Source organism: Podarcis liolepis, assembly GCF_965112155.1.
Source record: "Podarcis liolepis genome assembly, chromosome: 4".
Lineage (NCBI taxonomy): Eukaryota > Metazoa > Chordata > Lepidosauria > Squamata > Lacertidae > Podarcis > Podarcis liolepis.
In genome coordinates this window covers 79,613,453-79,638,652 of record NC_139558.1, presented here as the reverse complement: position 1 = coordinate 79,638,652, position 25,200 = coordinate 79,613,453, and the positions used below count along the sequence as shown (strand labels likewise).

General features: G+C 41.3%; 1 protein-coding gene across 9 annotated transcripts in view; it reads left to right on the top strand.

Annotated features, from left to right (window-relative positions):
* The window catches only part of FRY (FRY microtubule binding protein), a 192,624-nt gene that overhangs the window by 154,299 nt on the left and 13,125 nt on the right, over nucleotides 1–25,200 (top strand). For all 9 annotated transcript variants that reach the window (XM_083498834.1, XM_083498827.1, XM_083498826.1 and 6 more), the window contains 14 exons: nucleotides 234–421; nucleotides 2,304–2,398; nucleotides 4,594–5,201; nucleotides 5,504–5,601; nucleotides 5,700–5,870; nucleotides 8,035–8,175; nucleotides 9,390–9,572; nucleotides 10,494–10,655; nucleotides 11,224–11,298; nucleotides 12,752–12,922; nucleotides 20,135–20,335; nucleotides 21,093–21,254; nucleotides 23,642–23,808; nucleotides 24,294–24,483. In XM_083498834.1, the coding sequence (XP_083354960.1) occupies nucleotides 234–421; nucleotides 2,304–2,398; nucleotides 4,594–5,201; nucleotides 5,504–5,601; nucleotides 5,700–5,870; nucleotides 8,035–8,175; nucleotides 9,390–9,572; nucleotides 10,494–10,655; nucleotides 11,224–11,298; nucleotides 12,752–12,922; nucleotides 20,135–20,335; nucleotides 21,093–21,254; nucleotides 23,642–23,808; nucleotides 24,294–24,483 (2,612 nt within the window). The remainder of the gene's footprint in view (nucleotides 1–233; nucleotides 422–2,303; nucleotides 2,399–4,593; nucleotides 5,202–5,503; nucleotides 5,602–5,699; nucleotides 5,871–8,034; nucleotides 8,176–9,389; nucleotides 9,573–10,493; nucleotides 10,656–11,223; nucleotides 11,299–12,751; nucleotides 12,923–20,134; nucleotides 20,336–21,092; nucleotides 21,255–23,641; nucleotides 23,809–24,293; nucleotides 24,484–25,200) is intronic.

Below are 25,200 nucleotides of genomic sequence, written 5' to 3'. Positions count from 1 at the left end.
ATTTGCAGGAGGGAATAACTCCTGGCCTGGGCTTCTGACCTCAGCCCTTTGCCCTAATTACCATCACCACAAGTTCTTTTCCTAAAGCTATTGCTGCTTACATCTGCAGCCAGACAATATTATAATTAGCCTGACCATAATTTTTAATGATTGTAAATTAAAATTTGCGAGCTCCCACATTATTTATCAATTGCCATTTGACAGTACGAATTTTTTTTCTTCCCCCACTTTAGGTTTTCATTTGGAGCAGCATCTTAGCGAAATTGCGTTGCAAACAGCCCTTTCCAGTTCTTCGAGACATTATGCTGGCCGTTCTTTCCAGATATTTCGAGCTCTAAAGCAACCTCTTTCTGCACATGCACTGTCAGATCTTCTTTCAAGATTAGTGGAAGTTATAGGAGAACATGGAGAGGAGATTCAGGTACAAATATGCTTCAGCATTCATAAGAACAGAGGAAGTGAAACAATCAGTCTAGTCTGAACTGACCTACAGGTGGTTCTCCAGAATTTTGAACAGGATTATTTCCTGTTCCTACCTAGCGATGCCAGGGGTTTGCACAGCTGACAAAGCACTGGAGAAACATGATCAAATCGCAGAGTCCCAGTTAACAGTCTGGCAGTCCTATTTTGGACCAATTGCAGTTTCCAGGCCAATTTCAAAGGCCTCATGCACAACATTCTGCAGGAATCTCCACCTGAGGTTAACATAGCGTGGGTAATTGTGCATCCAAGTATAGCCGCAACAGCCATTTTGGCCTATAAGGACAATGGTGCATCATCAAACACACACACACACACACACACACACACACACACACACACATTTAAAAACTAGTCCTTTAGAGAAAGCGCAGCTGCCTTCAGAATGGGTTGAACACCATTCACCAGAACAAACAAACCACCCCCTCACCACTACCTCAATTTTTTTCTGAGTTGAGTTTCAGTTTATTATTTCTCATCTAATCTATTACCATGCCCAGGCACTAATCCAGCACATCCACTGCCTCTCCTGAATTGGATGAAAAATACAGTGAGGTGGATGGCCGCTGGGGAGAGAGCCTTTTTTATGGTATCATGTGCTATAGCGCTATCACCCGTGTTTGCTTGAAACGACTGGAACTTAATTTGCTAACACGTTGCAAAGCTACTGGAGACATTAAAAGTGATTCCTATTGCTCGCATATTTGTTTCTTGAATAAATTTTGTACGAGTCCTGATTAAACATCGTTGTGATGTGTGGAGAAGAAAATGTTTGGATTTTGATTTGTTTAGATGGTGGCATTGCACAGAGAGTTTAAAAAAGAAATTGGCAGTACAGAGTTTATTCATGATTTCACAATGGCGGCGTGTAGCAAACCCATTTCATCACAGTGCACAGAGTTCAGTTTCTCAGAACTGGAGCAAGACTAGACATGGGATTCCTGGGCAGGAGCAGTTGGAAAAGACTTGCCTTGGAATGCCCTCTACTTAAAACAAGAGAGATAAATAATGGTTTCCCGCATATGATCTGACAGCAGTTGCTAACATCTATAACTCTTGAGAGCATACAAGGATAAAAATTTCCAGGCAACATTGCATTCTTGGTTCTGTTCAGCCACACAGAGCTGAGTATTTGGGAGCAACAAATGAGAATCTTCAGAGAGAAATATTATTATTTACTAAAATATGAATCACCTTTTACATGGGTGCCAAGGTAATTTACACATCAAAAAACAGCTAAAAATAGTTTTTTAATTATTATTATTTTAAAATCACTGCTTAAAAATGAACATGAGACCTTTTTATCCAGGTGGAAATATTTGTTGAAGCAAAAATGTCTTCGGTTATTTTTGGAAAGTACAGAGAATGAAAAACACTCTTGTACAACAAAGTAGGACAGACTGCAGGTCTTATATCTTTCCTGACATCTCATGCACTGTGGAATCTATCCAGTGTTGCTCCAGGTCTGAGAAGGTGCTCACTATGAGGTTTTTACCAAAGGAGTGATAGCAGGGATATAATCACGTTCACCGACTTTTAGTTTCTTTTGTTCACACATTAATGAAACTGAATTAATGAACCTGAAGTCACGCTTACTTAATGATTAAATAATTAGCTAATATTTATGTTTATCACACTATCCAGAACTAGCCATTCATCATAAATAGTCCGTCTTTTTCAGAGTTTAGTTCCAGAGGTCGAATAACTGTGATTAACAGCATTATATGAGAAACACTAAACGTTAGGCGGCAGGCATATTGAATACTGCTGAGGAAGGCTGGGCATTCATACTTAAGTAACTATCTTTCTGCATTTTTTGGCAGGGCTACGTTATGGAAGCGCTGCTGACGTTAGAGGCTACTGTGGATAATCTGTACGACTGCCTGAAGAACAGTGATCTTTTGACAGTTTTGTCTCGGTAGGAGTTTTGCCTCTTAGTTATAAGGGCCCTTTCAGTAAAACTCCCAGGTTATTAAGGCAGAACACTCTCTGAACAGCCCTTGAGGCAGCCACCAATAACATGACCAGTAGCCACTGACAATCTCCAGCTCGTGGCATCAACCAATCCCATGTCCCGTCCCCCCAGTGCACTACCCCCGATTATGAATATAATTTTCTAAGAATAAAGCCTCGTCTTATACACGGGAAAGTATGGTAACTTGTGCACATTACAAAAAGTTTTTTTAAAAATCAATAAGGGGGTAGGAAGTGGGAGAGTGCCTGAGGAACAAGACTTTGGCAATCCCGCTCACCATTGAACCCATTGTGTTTTGACTATACACGATTTTGGCTTTAGGCGCCATTCCTGTAATGTAACCCCCAGCGTAAGTTGCAGGTGTACCGTAGTTCAGCAAAAGAATTTGGCACAATAAAGTTTGAATTATTGTCCATTTCCATCTCAGGGTTATAGACAATGTTTAAGGGTAAGTGGGACCAGAAGTCAATGATGTATGAGTGTTATTTACCTCATCTTTTTTAAACAAATCAATTACAAAAAAAGAGAAAAATATACAAAAGCAATATCCCAACTCACCCCCCCCCAGTGGATCAAGCTAGTTAAGTTTACCAAAGTCCATTCTGTGATATCAGTAGTTGCCATTCTTCAGGGTTATCAGTAAAGTATTCTATTTATCTTTGAGCATATTTCTTCTCTCTCCCATCTCAGTTGTGCCGCTTAACTTCAGGAGATTGGAAGCACTGACTTTGGGGATACAGAACGGAACTGTGACTAGTGGGAAGGGGGGGGGAAACACCCTCCTTTCTTCCTTCCCAGCAATGGTGACCTCTGTTCCCATTGTGTCACCAATCACAGCAGTTTTACTAATTCTTTCAAACAGCGGAATGATGGGCATTTTATTTAAATGGCCCACAGAGGAAACTATCCTGCTGGGTGCCACATGAATGGCCGTGTTTGGCTTTGACTCGGTGTCATATTGTCAAGGCTGGGTTTCATGTGCCTCTGCGTTGACAGATCTCTGACACAACTCTTTCATGAGCATTCCTCTACCCCCCTTTAATAAATTTGCGATGATGGTTCCTAGAATGTGGAGGATGATGGGATACAGAACCCGGTTTGTCTGTGTTGTCCTTGTTTGATTTGCTTTTTCAGAGGCATTGGCCAAGTCCTCCCAATCTAATCAAGGCAGACTTTGCCTTGGAGGGATGTCATTTCCTATCACCTGTTAGAGAAAAGTGGAGAACTGAAAAGTTAGATTGCATGCATTCATTCCATATACGCAGTCATGGAGAGGTTGCTGCTAACCTGCCCCTTCTGTGTGAAACTTGCCCAGTATATTATCTTACCTAAAAGCCTAACCTTATTTGGCAGCTGGGCAGGAAGCAAACGTCCTCAGAATGAGGGTCCAGTTAATATACAGGCACCTCCCTCCTAGTCTAATTGAAGACTTACCCAACAGCTAGAAATGGAGCTCATTCCTGGGCCAAGCCAGCTTTCTCAGCAAAAAAAATCCTACGTATATGCCTCATGTAGCTACACTGCAGACCACAACCCAAAACCTGCCCACTAGACGCTAGTCTTCACCTTGTGGCTGGGTTTGCCAATGATTGCATCAGTTTCTATTTGCATCTAATTTACCCATATTTTCCTTTTGGTTTATATCTTCTTGAGGTATAGGCTGTGTATATTCTGCCCTAAAAAAATAAATAAATAACCAAATTCTGCACCCAGGTAAACCATATCCTCTATTCAAAATTCTCAAATCTATAAAAATTACGTTCATTAACATACTTGCACATTTTTGCTCCTTTCCCTCAGTGTTTTGTGTTTCTGCAAATCGTGTAAAGGCAGCAAAACTTTATCTCCATAATACAAAGTACACTGAGACCCTAAGTCTAGAACTGGGCCTTCCGAAATTGCTCTTAATGCCGTCTTCTGGATCCAGTGACTCCAAAGCGTTCATATGAGTTCTCTTATTTGCATGCAGAGCAAAAAAGGAAGAGGAATTGATTTAACTGCTGAGAAGTGTTTTGTATTTGGAGTGGGATTGCATGAGTGAGGCCTTCTTTACTGTTGAGGTGAATTGGGCAGCTCCTGTTCACATGGATCTCCAGGTACTGGGCCCAGTAACATTTGTTTTGTTTTGCTTTGCTTAGTTCATCATCACCGGATTTAACGTCAAGTTCAAAGCTGACCGCAAATCGGAAGAGTACAGGGCAGCTGAATGTCAGTGCAGGAGCTGCAGGCGGCAACACGGCAACCGCTGAGCGCAGCAGGCACCAGAGGAGCTTTTCAGTGCCAAAAAAGTTTGGGGATGTGGACCGATCCTCCGACCCTCCTCGCAGTGCCACCCTCGACAGGATACAGGCTTGCACTCAGCAGGGCCTCTCCCCCAAAACCAGGAGCTCGTCCTCTTTAAAAGACAGCCTCACAGACCCGAACAATATTAACAACCCTACGAACCTGTTAGCCACCATCTTCTGGGTTGCTGTAGCTTTGATGGAATCCGATTTTGAGTTTGAATATCTAATGGCGCTGAGGTTGCTGAATAAGCTGCTTGTTCATTTGCCACTGGATAAAGTGGAAAACAGAGAAAAGCTAGAAAAGCTGCAAGGGCAGTTGAAATGGACAGATTTCTCAGGGCTCCAGCAGCTGCTGCTGAAAGGTTTCACTTCCCTTACCACCACGGACCTTACGCTGCAGCTCTTCAGCTTGTTGACCCCGGTTTCCCGCGTGTCCATGGTGGATTCCTCCCAAGCCATAGGTACAGTCGATAGATGTTTTGTTTCATTGATTGATTGCATTTCTTCTGCATTTTTAGCTAAAAGGTCAAGTATCTATTATAAGGAATATGTCCCTCAGCAATTGATAATAATCATTACGTTTTGCATATAAGAAACTAATCCTCCAAATATAATATCACACTGCATGCGCTTGACACGTTTTTATGTAAATACAGGATGTTTTAAAGTGGAGGTATATATGCCTTTATTATGGCAGCATAAAGTAGTTTGAAATCTGTATTATTCATGCCTTCTCAAATTTCTACTTTTTTGTGTGCGCCAGGATTTCCATTGAATGTTCTGTGCCTCCTGCCTCATTTAATTCAGCACTTTGATGGCCCAAATCAGTTCTGCAAGGATATCGCAGAAAGGATTGCTCAGGTACCATCCGTCTTCAATTCGTCGTAGGTCTAATTAAATCCCAGGGTTGTTTTTGGATCGCTGTTAACATAACTTTCATGTTCCTTATATGTCATCAGGTCTGTCTAGAAGAAAAGAACCCCAAGCTGTCAAACCTAGCCCATGTCATGACTCTTTATAAAACTCACAGCTACACGAGAGACTGTGCAACCTGGGTCAACGTCGTTTGCCGTTACCTTCATGAAACGTTTGCCGATACTACTGTGAACATGGTTACGTATTTAGCTGAGGTATGTTTCTACTACTCGGTCTTGTTTCTGTCTTCTACTGGCAGCTTTCCTAAGGCTGTAATCTTAACTCATTTATCTGGGAATAAGCCCCATTGAAGTGAATTGGGTTTAGTTCTGGTTAGGGGTTGCACATTATGTTCCCAAATATTCAGTGAAGGAATTCCTGTGTCTTTGTGTGTGTACTTGTGTAGGTGTGTATATAATAATAATAATATAATTGGCCCAAAGGCTAGGAATGCCTCCCCCAGGAGACTCTGAGAACAGATATTAACCCTTAAAAATAAATAAATTAGAACAAATGCACAATAAACAGCAGACATTGTATAACCTCTGTGCAAGCAAATCAGGATGAATGCTCAATAAACCTGTTTTCCAGAGGCACCTTCTCTCGTACACACACATAAACAGCAGAAGCGCTCTCTTTCTCTGAACTGTTTGAGAGAGACAGCTCCCTCATTACAGCACTGTGACAGGGAGGAGAGGAAACACTCTATTTTGCTGTTCACAGATCGTTCTCTGCAGCATAAATGACTGTTTCTAGCCCTCCCCATTACAATGATGTGATAGGGTGCCTGCTTCTGACGTCACAAAGATGCCTCTTCCACTTGCGTACTGTCAGGTCAGAGGTGTTCAGGGAAAAGAAAGGAGTTCTCCCTCCTATTTCCTGGGAACCTCCAACCTGGCGGTAGACGCACACAAGAGGACAAAGCGAAGTTTTTGCGAGGTGGGGAACAGGTGCCTTTGGAATGCATTGATTTGACTGCGGCTTGAAGGACCAGTTGAAATGACTTGGCAGGCCGCCTTCGGACTGTAGGTTCACCATCCCTGCTCTAAAGGTTGCCGGGGATGTTGTCACAGTGTGCAATGAAAGTTTACGAAACAAAGCATTGTGACTAATCAAGTCTATGGGTTTGTGAAACTTACTTAGAGATAAGTTCCATTGAAATAAATGGAACTGACTTCTGCATAAACTTGCATTCTTTTTGGAATGTACTTCAGTGTAAGCCTAGCCCAGGCGTAGGCAAACTCGGCTCTCCAGATGTTTTGGGACTACAACTCCCATCATCTCTAGCTAACAGGACCAGTGGTCAGGGATGATGGGAATTGTAATCTCAAAACATCTGGAGGGCCGAGTTTGCCTACGCCTGGCATAGCCTTGTGATGTGCAGTTTTGGATAAAATGTCAGCCTCTTTTGAACAAACCGGAATTTCCTTGCTTCTATCATTGGAGTGCAAGAAAAACTGTTATCTTGCCTCTCCTACAGCATTGTTTTGACTATGCTGATTTATCATCCTGGACTGTACAAGGAATGTATACACAAGTGAGTTCTTTTTCCATGTATTAGAATTGTTATGATAGTTCCTGTGACTGTTCACTGAGAACTAGAATAGCATTACCAAGTGTTACATTATTTTGATTTATATAAATATTGAGCTCTTGGTATTCCTTTGCACAACTTGGTTCTGGGCACTCAAGTTTGTTTGAAGGACATATAAAATAGATGCAAGAAAACACCTGAAAATCTCCTTGGAAATTAAAAAAGCAATAATGGCACCAGCTTTTGAAAGTTAGCACATTTGCTTTTGAAGCACCAACATGGCCAGAGGTTAGCAATGGTGGAAGAAGGCTAAACAAGGACGTTGTGGGTAGGCTGGCTTAGATAATGAACTATGAGGATGTTTAGGTTCCATAGATTAATTTTTTATTGTAAAAGTTGGCGCAAAGTGACATCCTTCAGAACGTTGCATCTGAGTTCCATAACAAAATAGAATATCTGTATGTAGCCGAGTGCACTAATATGCAAGATTCTAACCTATGATCTTCAGAGTTATTATCTAGGAGCTGGATTCAACTAAATAGGTGTACTAGCGGGAGCCAGTTCAATAAGTCCCACTAGTGCAATGGGACTCTTCCACACATACACCATGTGCCTGCTACACCCCCCAAATCTTCTCTGGGGGTGGGAGAACCCCCATAACAGTGCAAGGCGAGAGGGGAGGGGAGGTTATTCCACCAGATAAACTGAAATGCTAGCACTGATGGAATGATTAGAAAAGTGAAACGTTGCGTTCCTCCCACAACTCTCACCATTTTACCTCTTTAACAGCAAAATGGGTGTGTTTTTAATGTAAGGATTATGATTTTGTTTATGTTTTCTCACAGCTTCTGGAAAAGGGGCTTCCCAGCATGCAACAGTCCCTTCTGCAGATAATTTATAGTCTTCTTAGTTATATGGACCTATCAGGCATTCCCGTAAAACAGTTTAACATGGAGGTGTTAAAGACCATTGAAAAATATGTGCAGGTAGGTATTGCATGCACCTCATAGAGCTTGTATAAAAAACCAGTGCTTATTCACTCATTTAGAAAAGGATTTATATGGACTCACATAAAATATAAAGGCCTCATGTAACCTAGCTTTCCCTTTCACTCCTAAGTTAGTGGCAAGTCAAACCTTTCCTCTGAAATGTGGCAGACTATCACATGAGAAATGAGAAGGGGGAATTTTGGGGAAGTGGAAGAGAAAACACAGACCAGGCTTGTTCACATAGTGGCAAGCTATGCTTTGGCATTGTGTCTGATTTGCTGCACATATGCTGCGGCCAGAGGTGGTTTTGGGGTAGCATGACCAGATTGACCTCATTGGGTGCCGTGCTGCAGGGGGAGCCACAACAATGCTGTAGAAAGGAGCGTGAGAGGCGGGGGGCACCAAATCTTAGCATTGCACAGGGTGCTGCTGAAATTTGAAAATCCAAAGTCCACAACTGCTGCTTGAGTCAGCCCCAACTTCTGTAGACATTAAATCCAAATTCTGCATTCAGAATCAGTTGCAGAATTCACACCCAGAATATCATGCATTTACTCTGATTCATTCCGCTTCTGAGATACACATTTCCAGACAATTTGGCCTTTTTCTGCAAGGAGTAATGGAAAGATGGAAAGCACAAACAAAAGGCAAAATTACTGCAGTTATCACTACACTCCAGATCCCCTTTTTTCCCCTCCATCCTTAACCTGTCACTCAGAGGAAGGGTCCTGGTTCAGGGAAATGTTTGTGCAATTAAATTATATTGGAAATAAAATCAGACTCCTGTCTAAACACTACCCAAGTTTTCTTTGCTTTTTGCTGGAATCACAAAAGTTAGAAATGATTTCAAAAAAAGGCAAGAATGTAAGAATGTAAAATTCTGTGCCTAATTCCAGCGTTACAAGAAAAAATATTCAAAGCTGATTCAGTCCTCTTTATTCTCAGTTGGAGAATTAATTCATGGTCTGAAAAGGATAATATACTATACTAATATTCTCATTTAACTCTATGCGGTATATATACATTCTGTGTATATACTGTCAAACCTGTCTTGCATTTGAAACTAGTATTATTACTGAGCACCCAAATTGTTATGTTGTAATTAATTAATAGTAAGTAATTTTATTGTGTGTGATGTTCTTCCTCTTCTCGTAGATTTTGTTCCTATTTAATATATAATATGCTATATATTTGTGAAAAATTATTTCCAGAGCATTCACTGGCGAGAAGCCCTAAATATATTGAAGTTGGTAGTTTCACGCTCAGCAAGCCTGGTTTTGCCCTCCTACCAACAGCACAGCGATCTTTCAAAAATGGAAATACACCGTGTATGGAACAACGCTTCCAAAGAACTACCTGGGAAAACGTTAGACTTCCATTTTGATATTTCTGAGGTACTATATTCTTGTCACGATAAATCTGCGTGTCCAGTGCATATCCCTTTGAAAGCTGAAGCAAATAGAAATACTGTATCATTTTAAAGCACATAATCTTAAACATGGGTTTCAATGAGGCATGCGGACAAGGTACTTGGAATTGTGTGGTTGACTACTTGCACTTTGGACTGTTGCCCCTCCTGCCTGATAAAAACTAGCAGGGAGGGGACAGCTGGCTGGGCCGGGGGGCGGGGATTAACGCCACCTTGTGAGAGAGGGGTGGTCCCTGCCTGATTAAAGGAAACAATGGTAAAAACCATTCCTCAAGAAACCCTCCCTGGATTTGGAGAATCTAAGTAACTTCCAGCCAGTTGCCAATCTCTCTTTCTTGGACAAACCAGATCCAGGGTTGCCACAGATCAGATCCAGGTTCTCTTGGAGGAGACTTAATTTTAGATCAACTTCAATCGGGGTTTAGGCCCAACTTTGACACAGAAACTGATCCCTGTATGATGACCTCTGTTGAGAGGGGGGGAAATGTGTCCTGTTAATTGTCCTCAACCTCTCGGTGGCTTTCAATACCATCGACCATGGTATCCTTCTGGAACGACTGAGTTAGGGGTGGGTGGCACAGTTTTGTGGTGGTTCTGGTCCTACTTGGATGGTGGTTCCAGAGGGCGATGCTTAGGGAGTGCTCTTCAGCCCTGCCTTATAGAATTGTAGAATCATAGAATTGTACAGTTGGAAAGAACTCCAAGGGTCATCTAGTCTAACCCTCTGAAATGCAGGGATCTGAACTAAACCATATATGACAGATGGACATCTGACATCTGCTTAAAAACCTCCAAGGAAAGTCCACCACTCGTGGGTCCAGCATCAAAAAACTCTTACTGTAAAGCCCTTCAAAATGCTAAATACTGTTCATTGTTTTCTTTTAAGACTCCAATTATTGGGAGGCGATATGATGAGCTACAGAGTTCTTCAGGCAGGGATGGAAAGCCTAGAATAATGCCTGTCACCCGTAGCACTTCTTCAACATCTTCTGGGTCTAACTCCAATGTCCTTGTTCCTGTTAGCTGGAAGAGGCCTCAGTATTCTCAGGTAAAATCTAGGGATCATCTGGAGAAGTGCTTTCAGTTGTCCCCCGTGTTACAGAGACATGTCTTACTTCAAGCAGAACTCAGCCCTATGCTGTGGAACACTTTCAGCAGACATTTGGCAGACAATCCTCACTTTTGACTTTCAGGCGTCTCTTGAAGACCTTTTTTGTGCTAACAGGCCTAGGTAGTGGTTTAACTTTTTCTTGAGTAGCCCATCATTTTAAAAATTGTTTTGTATTGCTTTAAATTTTTTAAAATGTTGCTGAACCACCGCCCTGATATTTTATGGGAGGCTGATATATAAATACTTTTATAAGTAAACAAAATGCCTACCCAGTTTCAGGAATTGAGCTTTTGAAAAAAAATCCTAAAACACCTACAAAAACTTTATCCATATGAAATTATAAAAGACAAGGTTTGGCTAAAATTAGGAGACATCAGGAGTGGAGCTTTCGATGTTTGTTAAATGCTCCCTATTTTTTCTTCTATGATTTGAGCTCTGAAATGTGTGGCATTGCTTAAACTCCTTTCTCTCTCTCTTTCTCTGTCTTCCCCCTTTTTAAAAAAAGAAAAGGACAAAAGAAAAGTTAGTGCACGTTCTTACGCTTTGTGGTCAAGAAGTCGGCCTGAGCAAAAACCCTTCGGTAAGTCTCATATTTCTCCTTCTAGGGCTTATTCATAAACAGTTCAAAGGTGCAGCTCTAAATTTTATCTTCAGTTTGCTGGCATGATGTGACCCTTCCATAATGAATGCTGTTTCTCAGCCAAACGCAAGCAATAGATGTGCCTGTTAAAACATTGTTGTTGGTTTAGGCAAGCCTATCCATACATGTAGATGCTGCTGTGTTTTAATCTCTTTTACTGTTAAGTTTTAATTATTTTTACATGTTTTAATTGTTTTTAACTGCTCTTTACTGACCACTATAATACTTCTTGCTAGCCAGTAGAGGTTTTACCAGAATCAAGTGGTATATAAATTTTGTTAAGTAACTAAAATAAAATAATGTGTCTACCCACCAACCTACCCACTCCCCTTATCAAGCAATTATCTCTCGATGGCTTTGTTAAGATATGGCTTGCTGGCTAACTCATTTCAGAATTACTTAACTGTTCATTTAGGCATTGTGACTATCTGCCTCTGACCGTTATACTTCCTGAACATTTTAGAAATTTAAGAATTCAAAGTCCATTCTGGCTTATACATACGGAAACAAAATAGGAGATAAAAGGATAGGGTAGAAATGAAACCGTGGTTGTTGGAATTCCTTTTCGGCTAAACATATGGGTCTCTGATATGAGTCAGGTCTTCCATAGGTGACAAGAAATGGCTAGTAGTACATCTGTATCATCTGCCTAACATTTCTCAGTCTGCCCACTCCCCCACCCCAAGTTCAAAAATGTACATGCTGCATTTATTTGTTCGTTTGGGGGGGGGGAATGCCCTTACCCTCCAGTTTTTGTTTTTGCCATTTCCTCTGCTAAAACTGATGCCAATCAGTAACTGTAGAAAATCAGCTGTAAGAGGCAGTTGGAAAAACAGCTGCTGCAGACAGACCTCTCTCTCCCACTTTCTCCCCCAACCCCCCCTACCCTCTCTTGCATCTAAGAGTGTATAGACACAGTCCACAAATAAACTTCCCCCATTGATGGAAAAGCACAGTTAGCGCCATGGTTGTGGAATGATGAAGTTCAAACATATTTGTAAATAATAACAGCTGAAATGTAACACATTCTAATTCATCTGCATGCTTTCCCTTGTAACAACTGAGAAACAAAAGGGCTGGCTTACCCCTTTTCTGTGCCCTTCCCGCAGTTGCATTCTGTTCCCATAAATGCATATAAATACTAAGGAAGCATCAATCTGCACCCATTAGGAGGTAGCTTGGACGTGTTCCTGCAGCTCATAGTTGCGTCTTAGTATGAGTTTAATCTGAAGGCACCTGTCCAACATAAATAATAAAAAGGAGCCTTCTAAAAATACCCACTGAAGGAATTAGGTGTGTACAGCTTTCTGAAAAGCCCATTAGACTAACAAAAGAGCGTCGTAGAGGAAGAGTTTGTTTTGTTTTTAATAGAAAAATCCCTCTTGACTTTTAGGTGATTTTTTCTTCATGTGGAGATTTGGATCTGATTGAGCACCAGACGAGCCTGGTGGCTTCCGAGGACGGAGCCCGCGAGCAAGAGAACATGGACGATTCAAACAGCGAGCAGCAGTTCAGAGTCTTTAGGGATTTCGATTTCCTCGATGTGGAGCTGGAGGACGGGGAGGTATGGTACATTCTCTCTCAACAAACTTTGCTCTTACTGCAGATTAAGCCACATTTTAGCACTTCCCCAACAGTAAATAATGTCCTCTTTATATTCTAGCAAAGACTTAGCTGAGCAACGATAAGTGTTTATAGAGTGTTAGTGCGGTAGCCTAACTTTCGACAGGTTACTATCCCCTTCCTTAAACATACACCTTTTTTCCTCTTTATATGCTTCATTTTTAAAAAAACAAAAACAAACCCTCAATACACACTTTAATGCATGCTACAGAAGACTAGGGCTGAACATTTTAGTGATTTGTAGTGATACTAAGGTTTCCGTGCATTAAAATTTTAAAGATTCAGTACAGCCAAATGTCTGACATGCCCAATCATTAACAGGATGCATGCTTTGAATTTAATGAACACACTGCACAAGCCTTATAATCAGATGCTTTCATCAGTGCTCTCCCAAAACCTAAGCATAGGCCCGTGCATGTGTGTATGTGCATATGTGATGTTTATGCAGCACAAACGCGATGAAATCCCCAGCACTTAAAAGCCCCTGCGCCTTTTTTGCTCCACTCTATGGTGTTAGCAATTCTCATCAGCTCTCGTAGGAGAAAAACAGAAGCCCGAGGGCCTGCAATCAGGTCTTGGCAGGTAAAAGCCTGTCAGTTTGTCTTTGACCGGAGTTGCTGGGAGGGCATATTATCCAGCTTACATCATATACTTGAAGGGTATTGGAACGCCTTGCTTTTGCTTCATTTTGTTTCTTTTTTTGGTACGGCGTTTTACTGGTAATGCAGATCTGCTCCCTCTGGGAATAATTATATCTGTTTGACTGGAGAAAACGTCAGCGTTAGGGGCTGGAGGAGGCAAGGCGCTGCCACATCCGTTGCGCTATGGGGAGAAGGGCGGTTAAGTGAGGAGGAGGGGAAACAGGGCCAGAAAGCAAAGAGGGGCAATTTTGGACAGGCGTTCTCATCCACGAGGGCATTCACATGCCACCCTCCCTCTTTTCCTTACACCCGAAAGATAAATTCCCCTAGAGCAGGGGTCACCAACCTAAGGCCCATGGGCCAGAGACAGCCTGCGGAGGTCATTTGACCAGCCCACAAGCCACCCCTGAACCAAGCCGCCCACTCGCGACTGCTCTAAACTAGCACAGCACAGGGACTCGCTTCTGCGGCACCAGAAATTGCGTCTGCAGAGGCGGAAATCACATCTGTGCAGATGCCGGAAATCACGGGCGCAATCTGGCCCAGGCAAGATAAACCTTGCTGACCCCTGCCCTAGAATGTGTCCCAGGCCAATCTGTGATCTGCTGGGCAGCTGCAGCTGGCAGAGTTGCTTATCTGGCTTCTTGACATGGAGGTCACTGTGGTGTCAGGGGCAGGCCAACAATAATTCACACGGCTAGCTTTCTATACACAGGCATTTGTTTATTTTAACTTTTCAAAATGCAATCCTCACCTGCAGCTTGGAGTAGAACAGCAAGCGTGTATAGATCCCCTTTGACCTTCCAGATACTACTGAACAAGAACTCCCATCAGCTCCAGGAAATAATAGCCAACGGCCAGGGATGATAGGTGCTGTAGTTGGGCAACAGCTGGAGGGCCAGCCTGCCTTGTGGGCTGCATTCAGATGAGTTGGAGGGGTGGGGCTGGGGCTGACTGAAGGATGAAACTCCTTAGTGCACCTTAATGAGTAAAGTCAATTAGGTGCCTCAGCTGCAATACAAAATTGATACAATGGGGCAACAGCTGGATAAGCAGCAATTAAACTAGTGTGGGGAAAAGAATTCAAGTAAGTAGCCAGTCACTCCAGAAGCAAATTCCTTTGAGGACTGAAGAATAGCAAGCTGCTGGGGAAGGGGACTGAAGAATAGCAAGCTGCTGGGGAAGGGGACTGAAGAATAGCAAGCTGCTGGGGAAGGTGTCGAGATAACTCCATAAGGCTGTTCTATATTAGCCCTTTAATAGCTCCAGTCGAGGAGTACTGGTTTTTCATGGTACTTGCTTGAAGAGGTTGTAAGTAGGACAGCAATAAAATATATAAATATAATTGAGAAATAAAGTAAGTATTGTTTCTTTCCGGGGTGGGGGGGGATCAGAAAGAATTGCCACCTAGCTAATGCTATCCTAGCTTTCTTTAATATATTCTCTTTAAAACCTGTGTGACTAACTCAGTTTAGTGCGTGAGAATAGCTCTTTGGTTTGCATGATTTAAAATCTGTGCTCAGACTGGTATTCAATCCATTTGTAGTGAAATCCTGTGCATGGTGACTCAGCAGTATGTTCCACTGTGGACAAAGGGGTTTGCTATGAGTAAGACTTCCCTTGCTTTCACCTGAAGAGAATCCAAAGTCCTGCTTTGTCTTTTTTTTCAGAAGCCAGTTTTTAATAAACTTTATGAAATAGCTTTTAAAGAGGAATTATGGATTGGACAGGCAAACACTGGTTGCCACAAATGAGTTGTACAAATGGAGAAATTATGGTGCTGCTGTTTGGCTCATGCAACAGGGCTTCCCTCTTCTCTTCCCTTCAGCTTCCCACACACCCTCAAAATCTGCTCCGGGGTTCTGGGGAGCCCATTGCGCAAGTAGAACCTCATGCTATAGGAATCCTAAATTATTTATTAATTTCTATGCCACCTAATGCCAAGATAAATTTCTAAGGAGTCAAAAACAAGCTGCTAAGTGGTACTCAATGCAATGCATTAACTTACTACGGTAATGTATTGATATAATCCATTGTACCACATTGCACAGTTCTTGAGTTTTCCATGTATGTTACATCATTCAGCCATGAAACATCTCCACGCATTTGCCCCTCTTTTCTCTTCCTTCTCTGCGCATATTGGTAAGAGAGCATCTGAGTTTGTTCTCTGCTTTTAAAGAATTTCCACTTAGTGTTGGACACGGGTGGCACTGTGGTCTAAACCACTGAGCCTCTTGGGCTTGCCAATCAGAAGGTTGGCGGTTTGAATCCCCGCGACGGGGTGAGCTCCCATTGCTCTGTCCCAGCTCCTGCCAACCTAGCAGTTCAAAAGCACACCAAAAAGTGCAAGTAGCTAAATAGGTACCGCTCCGGCAGGAAAGTAAAGGGCGTTTCTGTGTGCTACTCTGTTTTGCCAGAAGCGGCTTAGTCGTGCTGGCTACATGACCCGGAAAAACTGTGGACAAACACTGGCTCCCTTGGCCTGTAAAGCGAGATGAGTGCCGCAACCCCAGAGTCATTAGCGACTGGACTTAACTGCCAGGGGTCCTTTACCTTTACCTTTTCAGTAGTTTAGTACGCCAGCTTTGTAACCCCTCGTTTGGGTATATTACGAAACGCAGGAGAGGTTGCTTTGGCAGATTTGCAAGTAATGCTAATCTGAGAATCCTTAAAAGTGAAACTAAATTTGGCAGAAATCTCCTCTCCCACCCCAGCCCAGCTACTAGGCCCAAGGAAAGGGGGGAGGAAATGTGTGAGTCTGGCAATTTGCTTGGGTTTGCTGAGACTCATCCATGTAGCACCAAACCATGGTTTATTGTTTTACATGCCCTTTATGCAATGCTTTGTCCAGGAAGGCTTGCCAGGCGATAACATTCCTCTCCTCTGAGGCCTTTGACTAATTAGATAATCTATGGCCTTTTAAAGGGGGGGGTATTGCTTCTGTTTGTTACTATGTTGTACATTTTTGTGTGTGTTTTTTAATATATATTGTAAACGGTCCTGTGATCCTCAGATGAAGGATGGTGTAGAAATGTAATAAATAATAAACATTGTTACTTGCAGGCATAGCCACTGTGCCTCCTAATATGGGTTTGGAATACTGCTGATTTCTTAACCATAGTTAAGAAATTGAGTGAGCTGCAGTTGCTTTTCAGCCAGTGTTTGCACATGCACTTCGGCTATTATCTGCAGTATTCAGACACACAGCCTTGTTTGCTGCTGTAGACAAAGGAGTGACGTGGACAAAAGGAGCCATTATACCTACCTTGTCTGCCCATTTTGGTGCAGTTCTCTGGGTTATAAACAGGCTATCCCATTTCTGTGAATGCATTTCATGCATTATTTATTATTATTATTATTATTATTATTATTATTATTATTATTATTATATTTTATTTTATTTTGCCATAAAGCTATGCAAACAGATAAAGGTGGTTTTTTTTAAAAAAAACCACCAATTTTCTCTCAAAAATATAATGCTGTTTACCCACTAGTTTCAGGAGGAATAGCAATTAGTCTGTCAGGAATCTGAACGGAAATAGCAGAGGGTCTTTCCCCTTTACTTAGATAGTTCAAACTGGGGACTTAGTTAACTGTACGGTGTCTGAAATACCGCAAGACCTCTCAACCGCTCCAGGTTTCACATGGGAAGTTTGACTCTTGTGACCCGTATTCAGAGTTTACATGTAGGGAACAGGCTAGCTCCAGGCTGGAATGATTGCTTTGAAGATACAAAGCCTTCAAAAGTGGAGTATATAATGGAAAAACACATTCATTCTTAACAATAGCAGGATTATTAGGCAGTGCTGTAACGTGTTTCCTGTTATTGAATCTTAACGTCTTTGCCCTGAAATGCCTTAACAAATAGCTTTTAAAACAATTAAAAACATAGAAGCAACTTTCGGCTTGACAGAAGTGGTGACTATTTGTTTCACCGTGCAATCCTCCATGGAAATAAGTCCCATTGAGTTCAATGGCTCTTCCTTCCAGGTAAATTGGTATAGGATTGCTGCTTCAGCGACTTCATAGACCAATAATTTAGACGTGGTAGATCGGAACTTCCTGTACATATATGGGAATTAAACAGTGTTCGGAACTGCTAATACCGTTTTTCAGTACCTTGTTTTCCAGTTGCTCATATCATGCACAGATAAATGCTGATTAGATTGTTCATAGAGTCGCCAGTTGCCACGATTCAGTATTTTTTAATTAGGTTGTGAAATCAGTATCATGGTATTTTTAAGCTTCTGTAAAGTTACAAGAAGGGATAAGTTTATCAGTTTAGTAGCATTCATTTAGATTGTAGGGCAAATGTCTATAAAGAGTGTGTTTAAATTAAGTATGTTTACAAATACTTTTCTTTATTTGTTTCCTATTTGTTATATCTGCTATTCAGGAACTTCAGGTAAGATAATGCTATTTGAACTCACATGTGCTAGTAGATGTAATGCCTTGTTTGTATCTTGTGATATATTCTGCTTTTTCAGCGTGTGTGTGTGTGTTATGTGTTTAACGAAGGTTCCACTTCTTGCTATGCTTTAGAAATGTTTTATAGTTCTAAAGAACGAGGAACTGATTCAAGTGTTAAGTCTACTATAAAATCTCAAGGTGGGGTTCACAGATCTCACTCACAGTGAGAGCCATGAAATCAAAAAATCATTGGTGAAAGCCCATAATGTTGCATTATAAGAAAATTTATTATTTTACTTATTCAATTTATATTCTGCCTTGCCTCCCATAGAAGCCTAGGGTGAATGGGAGTGGCCTGTTCATCTGCTTTTGCCATTCTTTGCAATCTTTGAACCTTGACTAGGTTCTAAGTGACATATCATTGTGACATATGTTTTTAAAAAACATACTGTATATATGGATATATGTACAAGTATTTATTCCAGCTATTTGTGCAAAAGAAAAAGAGTTCAAATTATATATAGAATCATAAAATTGCATAGCTTGATTCTTGCTGAATAAAACTGAAGTCTTTAATGGTAATGCTTAAGAAATCCTGCCAGTTTAAATTTCTGTGCCAATTCCAGACATTTAACAGGAATAGGGAAAGGCTGCAATTCCGCTTTGCACGCAGAAGGTTCCCAGGTCCAGTCCCCAAAATTTCCAGGTAGTGATGAGAGCGTCCCCCTCACTTACACACGTTTAACATGTGCACGTTCAGCTTTACACACACGGCAAATGTAAAAAATAATAATAAGTAGAAAGGGGGTGAGCGTCCAGGGCAAATAACTTTGGCAATCCCACCTAATGGGTTTTGACCATATGTGATTTTGGTGTTAGGTGCAATCTCTGGAACGCAACCCCCCAGATAAGTTGTGGGCTTCCTGCATTCCATTACTCCAATGTTAAAATGCTCAAATAAGTAAAAGGTTTACATTTAAGCAAATGCAACAATGGCAACTGTCAGTTTTTTATGGTAAAATCCAGATTTTTCCTTTCCAAACATGCCTGAGGAATTGGAGTTTATGGCGAAAGTCATAGTTAGATCCTCTTACCAGCCCCTATCTTTACTGAAACATTAAAATTTGGGTTTCTACATTTGTTTCAGTGCTACCTGCCAATATCTTAAATGTTGCTTTATTAGTAAGTATATGACTGGCAAAAATGTCCCACAAATACTCAGGCTTCATTTCCAGAATCAGACATGTCTCAGTGGCTGAGGCTGCAATCCTAAACATGCTTATTAAAGAGTAAGTTCCACTGAACATAGGGGAACTGACTTCTCAGTAAACAAGTATAGGATTGTGCTGTAGAACCTAAACTAGGAATAAAACAGAGCATGTCTTTGTTTTCCTTTTTTTAAAAAAATGTCAAAAATAAAATGGTTTTAATTTTTTTAAAAAAATTGTACCTATGAAATTAATGTCTAATCTGTAAAGCAAAAGTGGGATTAAAACCGAAGGCTCTGCTGATTTGACACCTTGCATTGTGCATGCTAAATTGAAAGTGTTAGCTCTGCCTTCACTCTGCACTTGAGTATTGTGTTCATGTGTGTCGTATAGAAAACCTGGAATATTTTGCCTGAGGTTTGCTATTGTGCTCTTTTCATAAACACATAATGCATAAAATAGCAATCGATTAAAACAATTTTGCTGCTGTTCCAACAGTTTGCGATAATTTCAGTGGACAGAAATGCTGTCCAGCGGATGGTGCCGTTTACTTTTAAATGGGGGTGTAGCTGCCCCATGGTCCTCAAAGTGCACCTCCCCATTGAAGATCAAAAGTTGACATGCAGGCGACTTTTTGGGTGGTGAAGAAGGGATCTGTTGACCGCAATGTTGTCAGCTCCCTTTAGGAATTGCTGTAGCTTCACCTTTCTGGATCATTCATATTTATGGATTATTATTCTTCATATATTGCTAATTTATATGAAAAATATTTTTGCAGCTAAAAGTCTAACTTTCTTTAAATCCTTACTGACCTTATGAAATGTTGCTAAATAAAGCTTGGGGGGGGTGGAGAATTGTTGTGGCAGAGAAAACAAACCAATGCTGTGATTGCAGGGTGAAAGCATGGACAATTTCAACTGGGGAGTACGCAGGCGTTCTCTTGATAGTCTGGACAAGTGTGATATGCAGCTTCTGGAAGAAAGCCAGCTTTCAGGAAGTACACCCAGCCTAAACAAAATAAACCATGAAGATTCGGATGAGTCATCGGAGGAGGAAGACCTAACTACAAGTCAAATTCTAGAACAGTCGCAACTAGTAAGTAGTTAAATTATAGGTTGCTGGATATATATATATATATATATATATATATATATATATATATATATATAGTATGAAAAGAAACCCATGATTCTTACACTTAAACTGATTGCTAGCAACACAGAAAGGGTTAGACCCTACATAGGTAAGTACGTTCTTCTTAATTTTCTTTTCATAGTTGGCAAACATAAAAAGATTCAGGCAGCAATTCAGGAGTAAGCTCCATTGGATCCAGTTGAGCCTACTTCTCAGTAGACATATATAGGATTGCACTGTTAGAGGCAAGTTCTGCATACAGAAAATATCAAATAGGATAAGTGGGTCTTTATTCCATTTGTTACTATATGTCACATTCAATTAAATGGCCCCCTTGAACTCTTCCCCCCCCCCATTTGATAATGTAACTTCTGTTTTCCATCAAAAAGGAAGGAAAGCAATAACCTGGAATAGGCTTTTTAAAACAGATTTTAATATACACAGAAAGCTTAATGGAATTAATATAATCACAAGCTTAAACTGTATAGTGATTACTAGTGGAGAATATTACATTATTTTCAGTATTATTATTTAGAGGCTCTTCATAGAAAAATGGTGTCATTTGCTGGGCAACAATCCACACCAATTTGCTTTGCGCACACTCCACTGAAAATGAGCAATGCAAGGGTTTGTGAAGCTCCCGCTTCATTTCAGTGTCGCTTCCTCAGGAGGAATTCCATCCTGCCTTTAGCCTTAGCCTTGTTCCTTCTTTTAACAGATCATGACACTTTCCCCTTCTGAGGACACAAACCACATTGACTCTCTTTCCACACCATGTGAAGCATCTTCAACAGCTCCACCTCCTTTCAGTTCAAGAACGTCCAGTTTTAATGCTTCTTTGCCTGAAATGAATAATCTCCAGGTGTCTGAAGGCTCAAAGGTGAATGAATTTTATCTAAGCAATTTTATTAAATAGAGGGGGAGCGGTGGTTCGGGATATGGTGTTTGTCGGTTCAAATATCCAATTCTATTGCTTTACATCAGATTGTACACTTTGATTCGGCATGTCCAGCTATAATTAGTGTCGATTAAAATGTACGAGTTTCTCAGCCTTCAGAATTGCCAGCATCACCCTTCCACCAACTTTATACAGCAGTACCAAAAAAATAAAAATAAAAAATAGTCCTGTGGGTGGAAGCATGAATTCCATTCTCCCCCCTCCCTGCAAAAAATGTGGGCGCTGTATTGTGCAGCTGCCTGCCTTGGGCTCCATTCTTGCCTGTTTGGTCTACTTTCAGAATGCTGATTACAGTAATGCACTGAGTTTGGTAAATAAAAGAATGTAAATGCTGCTCTGTGTAGCTGCCTGAAACGAAGCATGCCGGAGACACAGTTATCAAAGGTTGGTAAAAGTTTAATAGAAATACCATGTATTTGTTTCTGTAGCTTACTTTTTTGGGAAATGCTTCTATTTGAGAAATATTGACAGAGCTGGTAAGTCAAACTAGAGGCAGGCAGACCCCTGCCGCGTTAAATAAGTGCTTTGTATGGGACATTTTGACCGCTGCGCCAGTGAAGTGTCAACACTATTGCTTTATGCTGCAGACATGTTATGATGCCGCAGGGTTAGGGGGAAAAAGCAGGAACAAAAAATGGATCGCTCTATGGGAGAAAGCACTTGTCGCTGCACATGAAGTGTAACCTATCAGTAATGGTAGTAGAAATCATCTCAGAGAAGTAGGTAGTTAGGTTTTGCCACTTTCCGCTAAGTTTCATTTTCACTGTATGCAAAAAGCATTTCACTCTTTAAGTTTTGTGTTGCATCGGGGTTGTTCAGACAGGATCCAACGGCCATGTGGTGAGTTCCATATGTATAGTGGAGTTTCTGGAATCTGAAACTCAAAGGAAACTCGGGGTGTCCTGCAGTACATCTCAGCGGGCTGTGGTTGGGGAGCAGAACCCAATGAACCTCTGCGGAAACTGGTCACATCCATGCCATACGTTTGAAGCACATGGTCATCGTCCCCTGAGAATCCTGGGAACTATACCCACCCCCTACACAGAGCTGCAGTTCAGAGCCCTGTTAACAAACTACAGTTCCCATGATTCTTTGCGGGAAGCCATGTGCTTTAAATGGGACCTGCATTTAGGAAGTGCTGGACTCTGTAGTGGTCTCTAGTACAAAGGGGGAGTGCAGGGAACCCACAGTCCTCACACTCCATCAACATACTCACCCAAGGAACCAGGAAACCACATGACTTCCACCCTGGCCCAGGTCCCTATCCTGTTGTCTCTCCCTCTCTCACACGCACACACATCCCCATGAGCAAAGGCAGCAATGGACCAGGCTAGAAGTCCAGATCTGGTGGCAAAGCACCTGACTTACCTTCGTCTCCCTTCCTGTAGTTTTACTCAAGACTTGGGGAAACATGTGCCCTGGTTTGGGACCCAATTGATAACTATCTAGCTGCCACTATACAACCCTTGCTAGGGCCAGGCTTAGGGTTCTCCTTAGAGAGCCGATTCCTGGGCCCAGTAATGTTGCTGATAACAATCAGGAAGTGGCCATAAAGAGGAATTGTTAAATGGTCCTGCTGACCCAAAACTTCCTGTACATATTAATGAACATCAAAAATTCAGATATCTACCTTAGATTTTCAGTTCGTTCCTCGGGAGTTACCATGCTACCAGGTGCAAATAAAGGCTAGTGTTCTTGAGAATGCAAACAGAGTGTGTGTCCTCCTGAAGGTCCAGCCAACTGCTATGCAGATTGACCCTAAACCACACCAACAGGGATCAATAATTCTGTAGTCTTAGAGACCACAAAAAGAACCACCCATAATAAACCTACATTGGTCTCTAAATTAGAGTATTCTTAGCTTAATCTTCTGATCCATTTATTCAGTTCTCTGGGTGGGTAGGATATTTTTACCTGGGATCTGTTCTCAAACTCTTCCTGAATACTATATGAGGAGGAAATATAATCTGAACAGGGTCTCTGGAGTAGCAAAGAACTAAGTAACAAAACCCTCATCTTGTGCACAAGGTGTATAAAACAAGCAAATGGAACTCCTCTTAAGCTTTCAGCAGAAAGTGATGAGATATATTTTACTGCATGTACCTGCTGTAATACATTTGGTATTTCCTGTACTTTTTGTTTTGGTAGGTTCTGATAATGGTAGTTCTTTGTTTATAGTGTGTTTTACTGCATATAGCTTGTTTAAAATTTTATTATAGTTTTTAAATTATTGTTACCCGTTATTGGATCATGAAAGTGATGAAGGGCAGGATAACAATAAATGGTAACCAATTCAATCCCCCCCCCAGACTGAAGGTGCCCAAGAAGAGGAAGATACCTCTGTACAGGAAGATGATCTCTCCGGCTCTACAAATGAACTCCCTGCAGCTTTTGAATACAGCGACAGCTTTAGCCTAGATATGACAGAGACTGAAGAAAAAGGTGACCGGTTGATGGATCAATACGCACTTACCAGGTATGTATGTATTTTTTTATTTTAACTTTTTATATCCTGCTTTTTTAAAAAATAAAATGAAGTGGTTAAATAAAAATAATAATAAATTCCATAAAACACAGTGAGGCAGTTCAGTTGACTAAAATCAGTTTCTTAACAATAAAACCGAGAGCTGCAAGATAAAGCAATTATTGTTAAATATATGGAGTCAGTGCTTTAACCTATAAAGGTATGCCTACTATGTGACAATGAACAGGAAATTCTCAGCACAGACTACATGTGGTTACATGGCAGTCCTGAATTTGAGGATAGGGTCAAATCAGGTAATCAGATCCTTTACACTCTGTCCTCATTAATAGGGCATAGGCATGGGCACAAAATGGCATGTAGCCTCACTTAACTGTTCTTTTTACTTACTTACTTTTGAGTTTCTTATTTGGAACTACAACAACAGTAGCGTAGTCTCGCTATCGGCTCTTAACCTAGAATTTGTGTCTTTGTTTCAGTTTTGGAGAAGGCGACAGGAATGTCTCGCCTCCTCCGTCTCCCTTCTTTTCTGCTATCCTGGCTGCATTTCAACCAGCTGCATGTGATGATGCAGAAGAAGCTTGGCGTAGCCATATGAACCAGCTCATGTGTGACTCGGATGGCTCCTGTGCAGTATATACATTTCATGTGTTCTCCTCCCTGTTTAAGGTAAAGAAAAAGTGACTGACATTTTGCTGAAACCCACAATATGTTTCTTAGACTATGCAGGTGTTGATCAATCCAGACCCTGTTTATTTTCCACAGCCCATCAACATTTATTGGGGGGCAGACGGTTTTAATTTTCCAGATCTTGCTGTGTGCCATCAAGCAAAAGTATAATGAGCGTTATTTATTATTGCAGTGGGTTTGATGGTAGGTAGACATTGGTCCAAAGAGGCACACTTGGTAAGGTCAAAGAGGGAAGGTGGCCCATTATGCTGGGTTGCTGGTACTTTGTTTTGGATTAAGGAAGATTAAAATCGCCCTCCCTGAGTTATCTCTTCCCCTCTTAACCCTCAATATGTGCCCTTCTTTCTTTACTGAGCCACCAAGGTACTTGTCCCAAGGAATCTATGCCTGGATGTTTCTGGTGTAGGGTTGTAGATATAAGTGCAACTTTGCCATTGCACCCACAGATTCCAGTGTAATAATAATAATAATAATAATAAATTTTATTTATATCCCGCCCTCCCCAGCCGAAGCCAGGCTCAGGGCGGCTAACAACAATAAAACAGTATAAAAGTATAACATAAACAACACTCTAAAATCATTCATTGTAAAATTAATTAATTCAGGCCACTGGCAACCATTGGGCCAGAGCTCCGCGAAGATTGCCGAGGGAGGGAGTCAGGCTGTGCCCTGGCCAAAGGCCTGGTGGAACAGCTC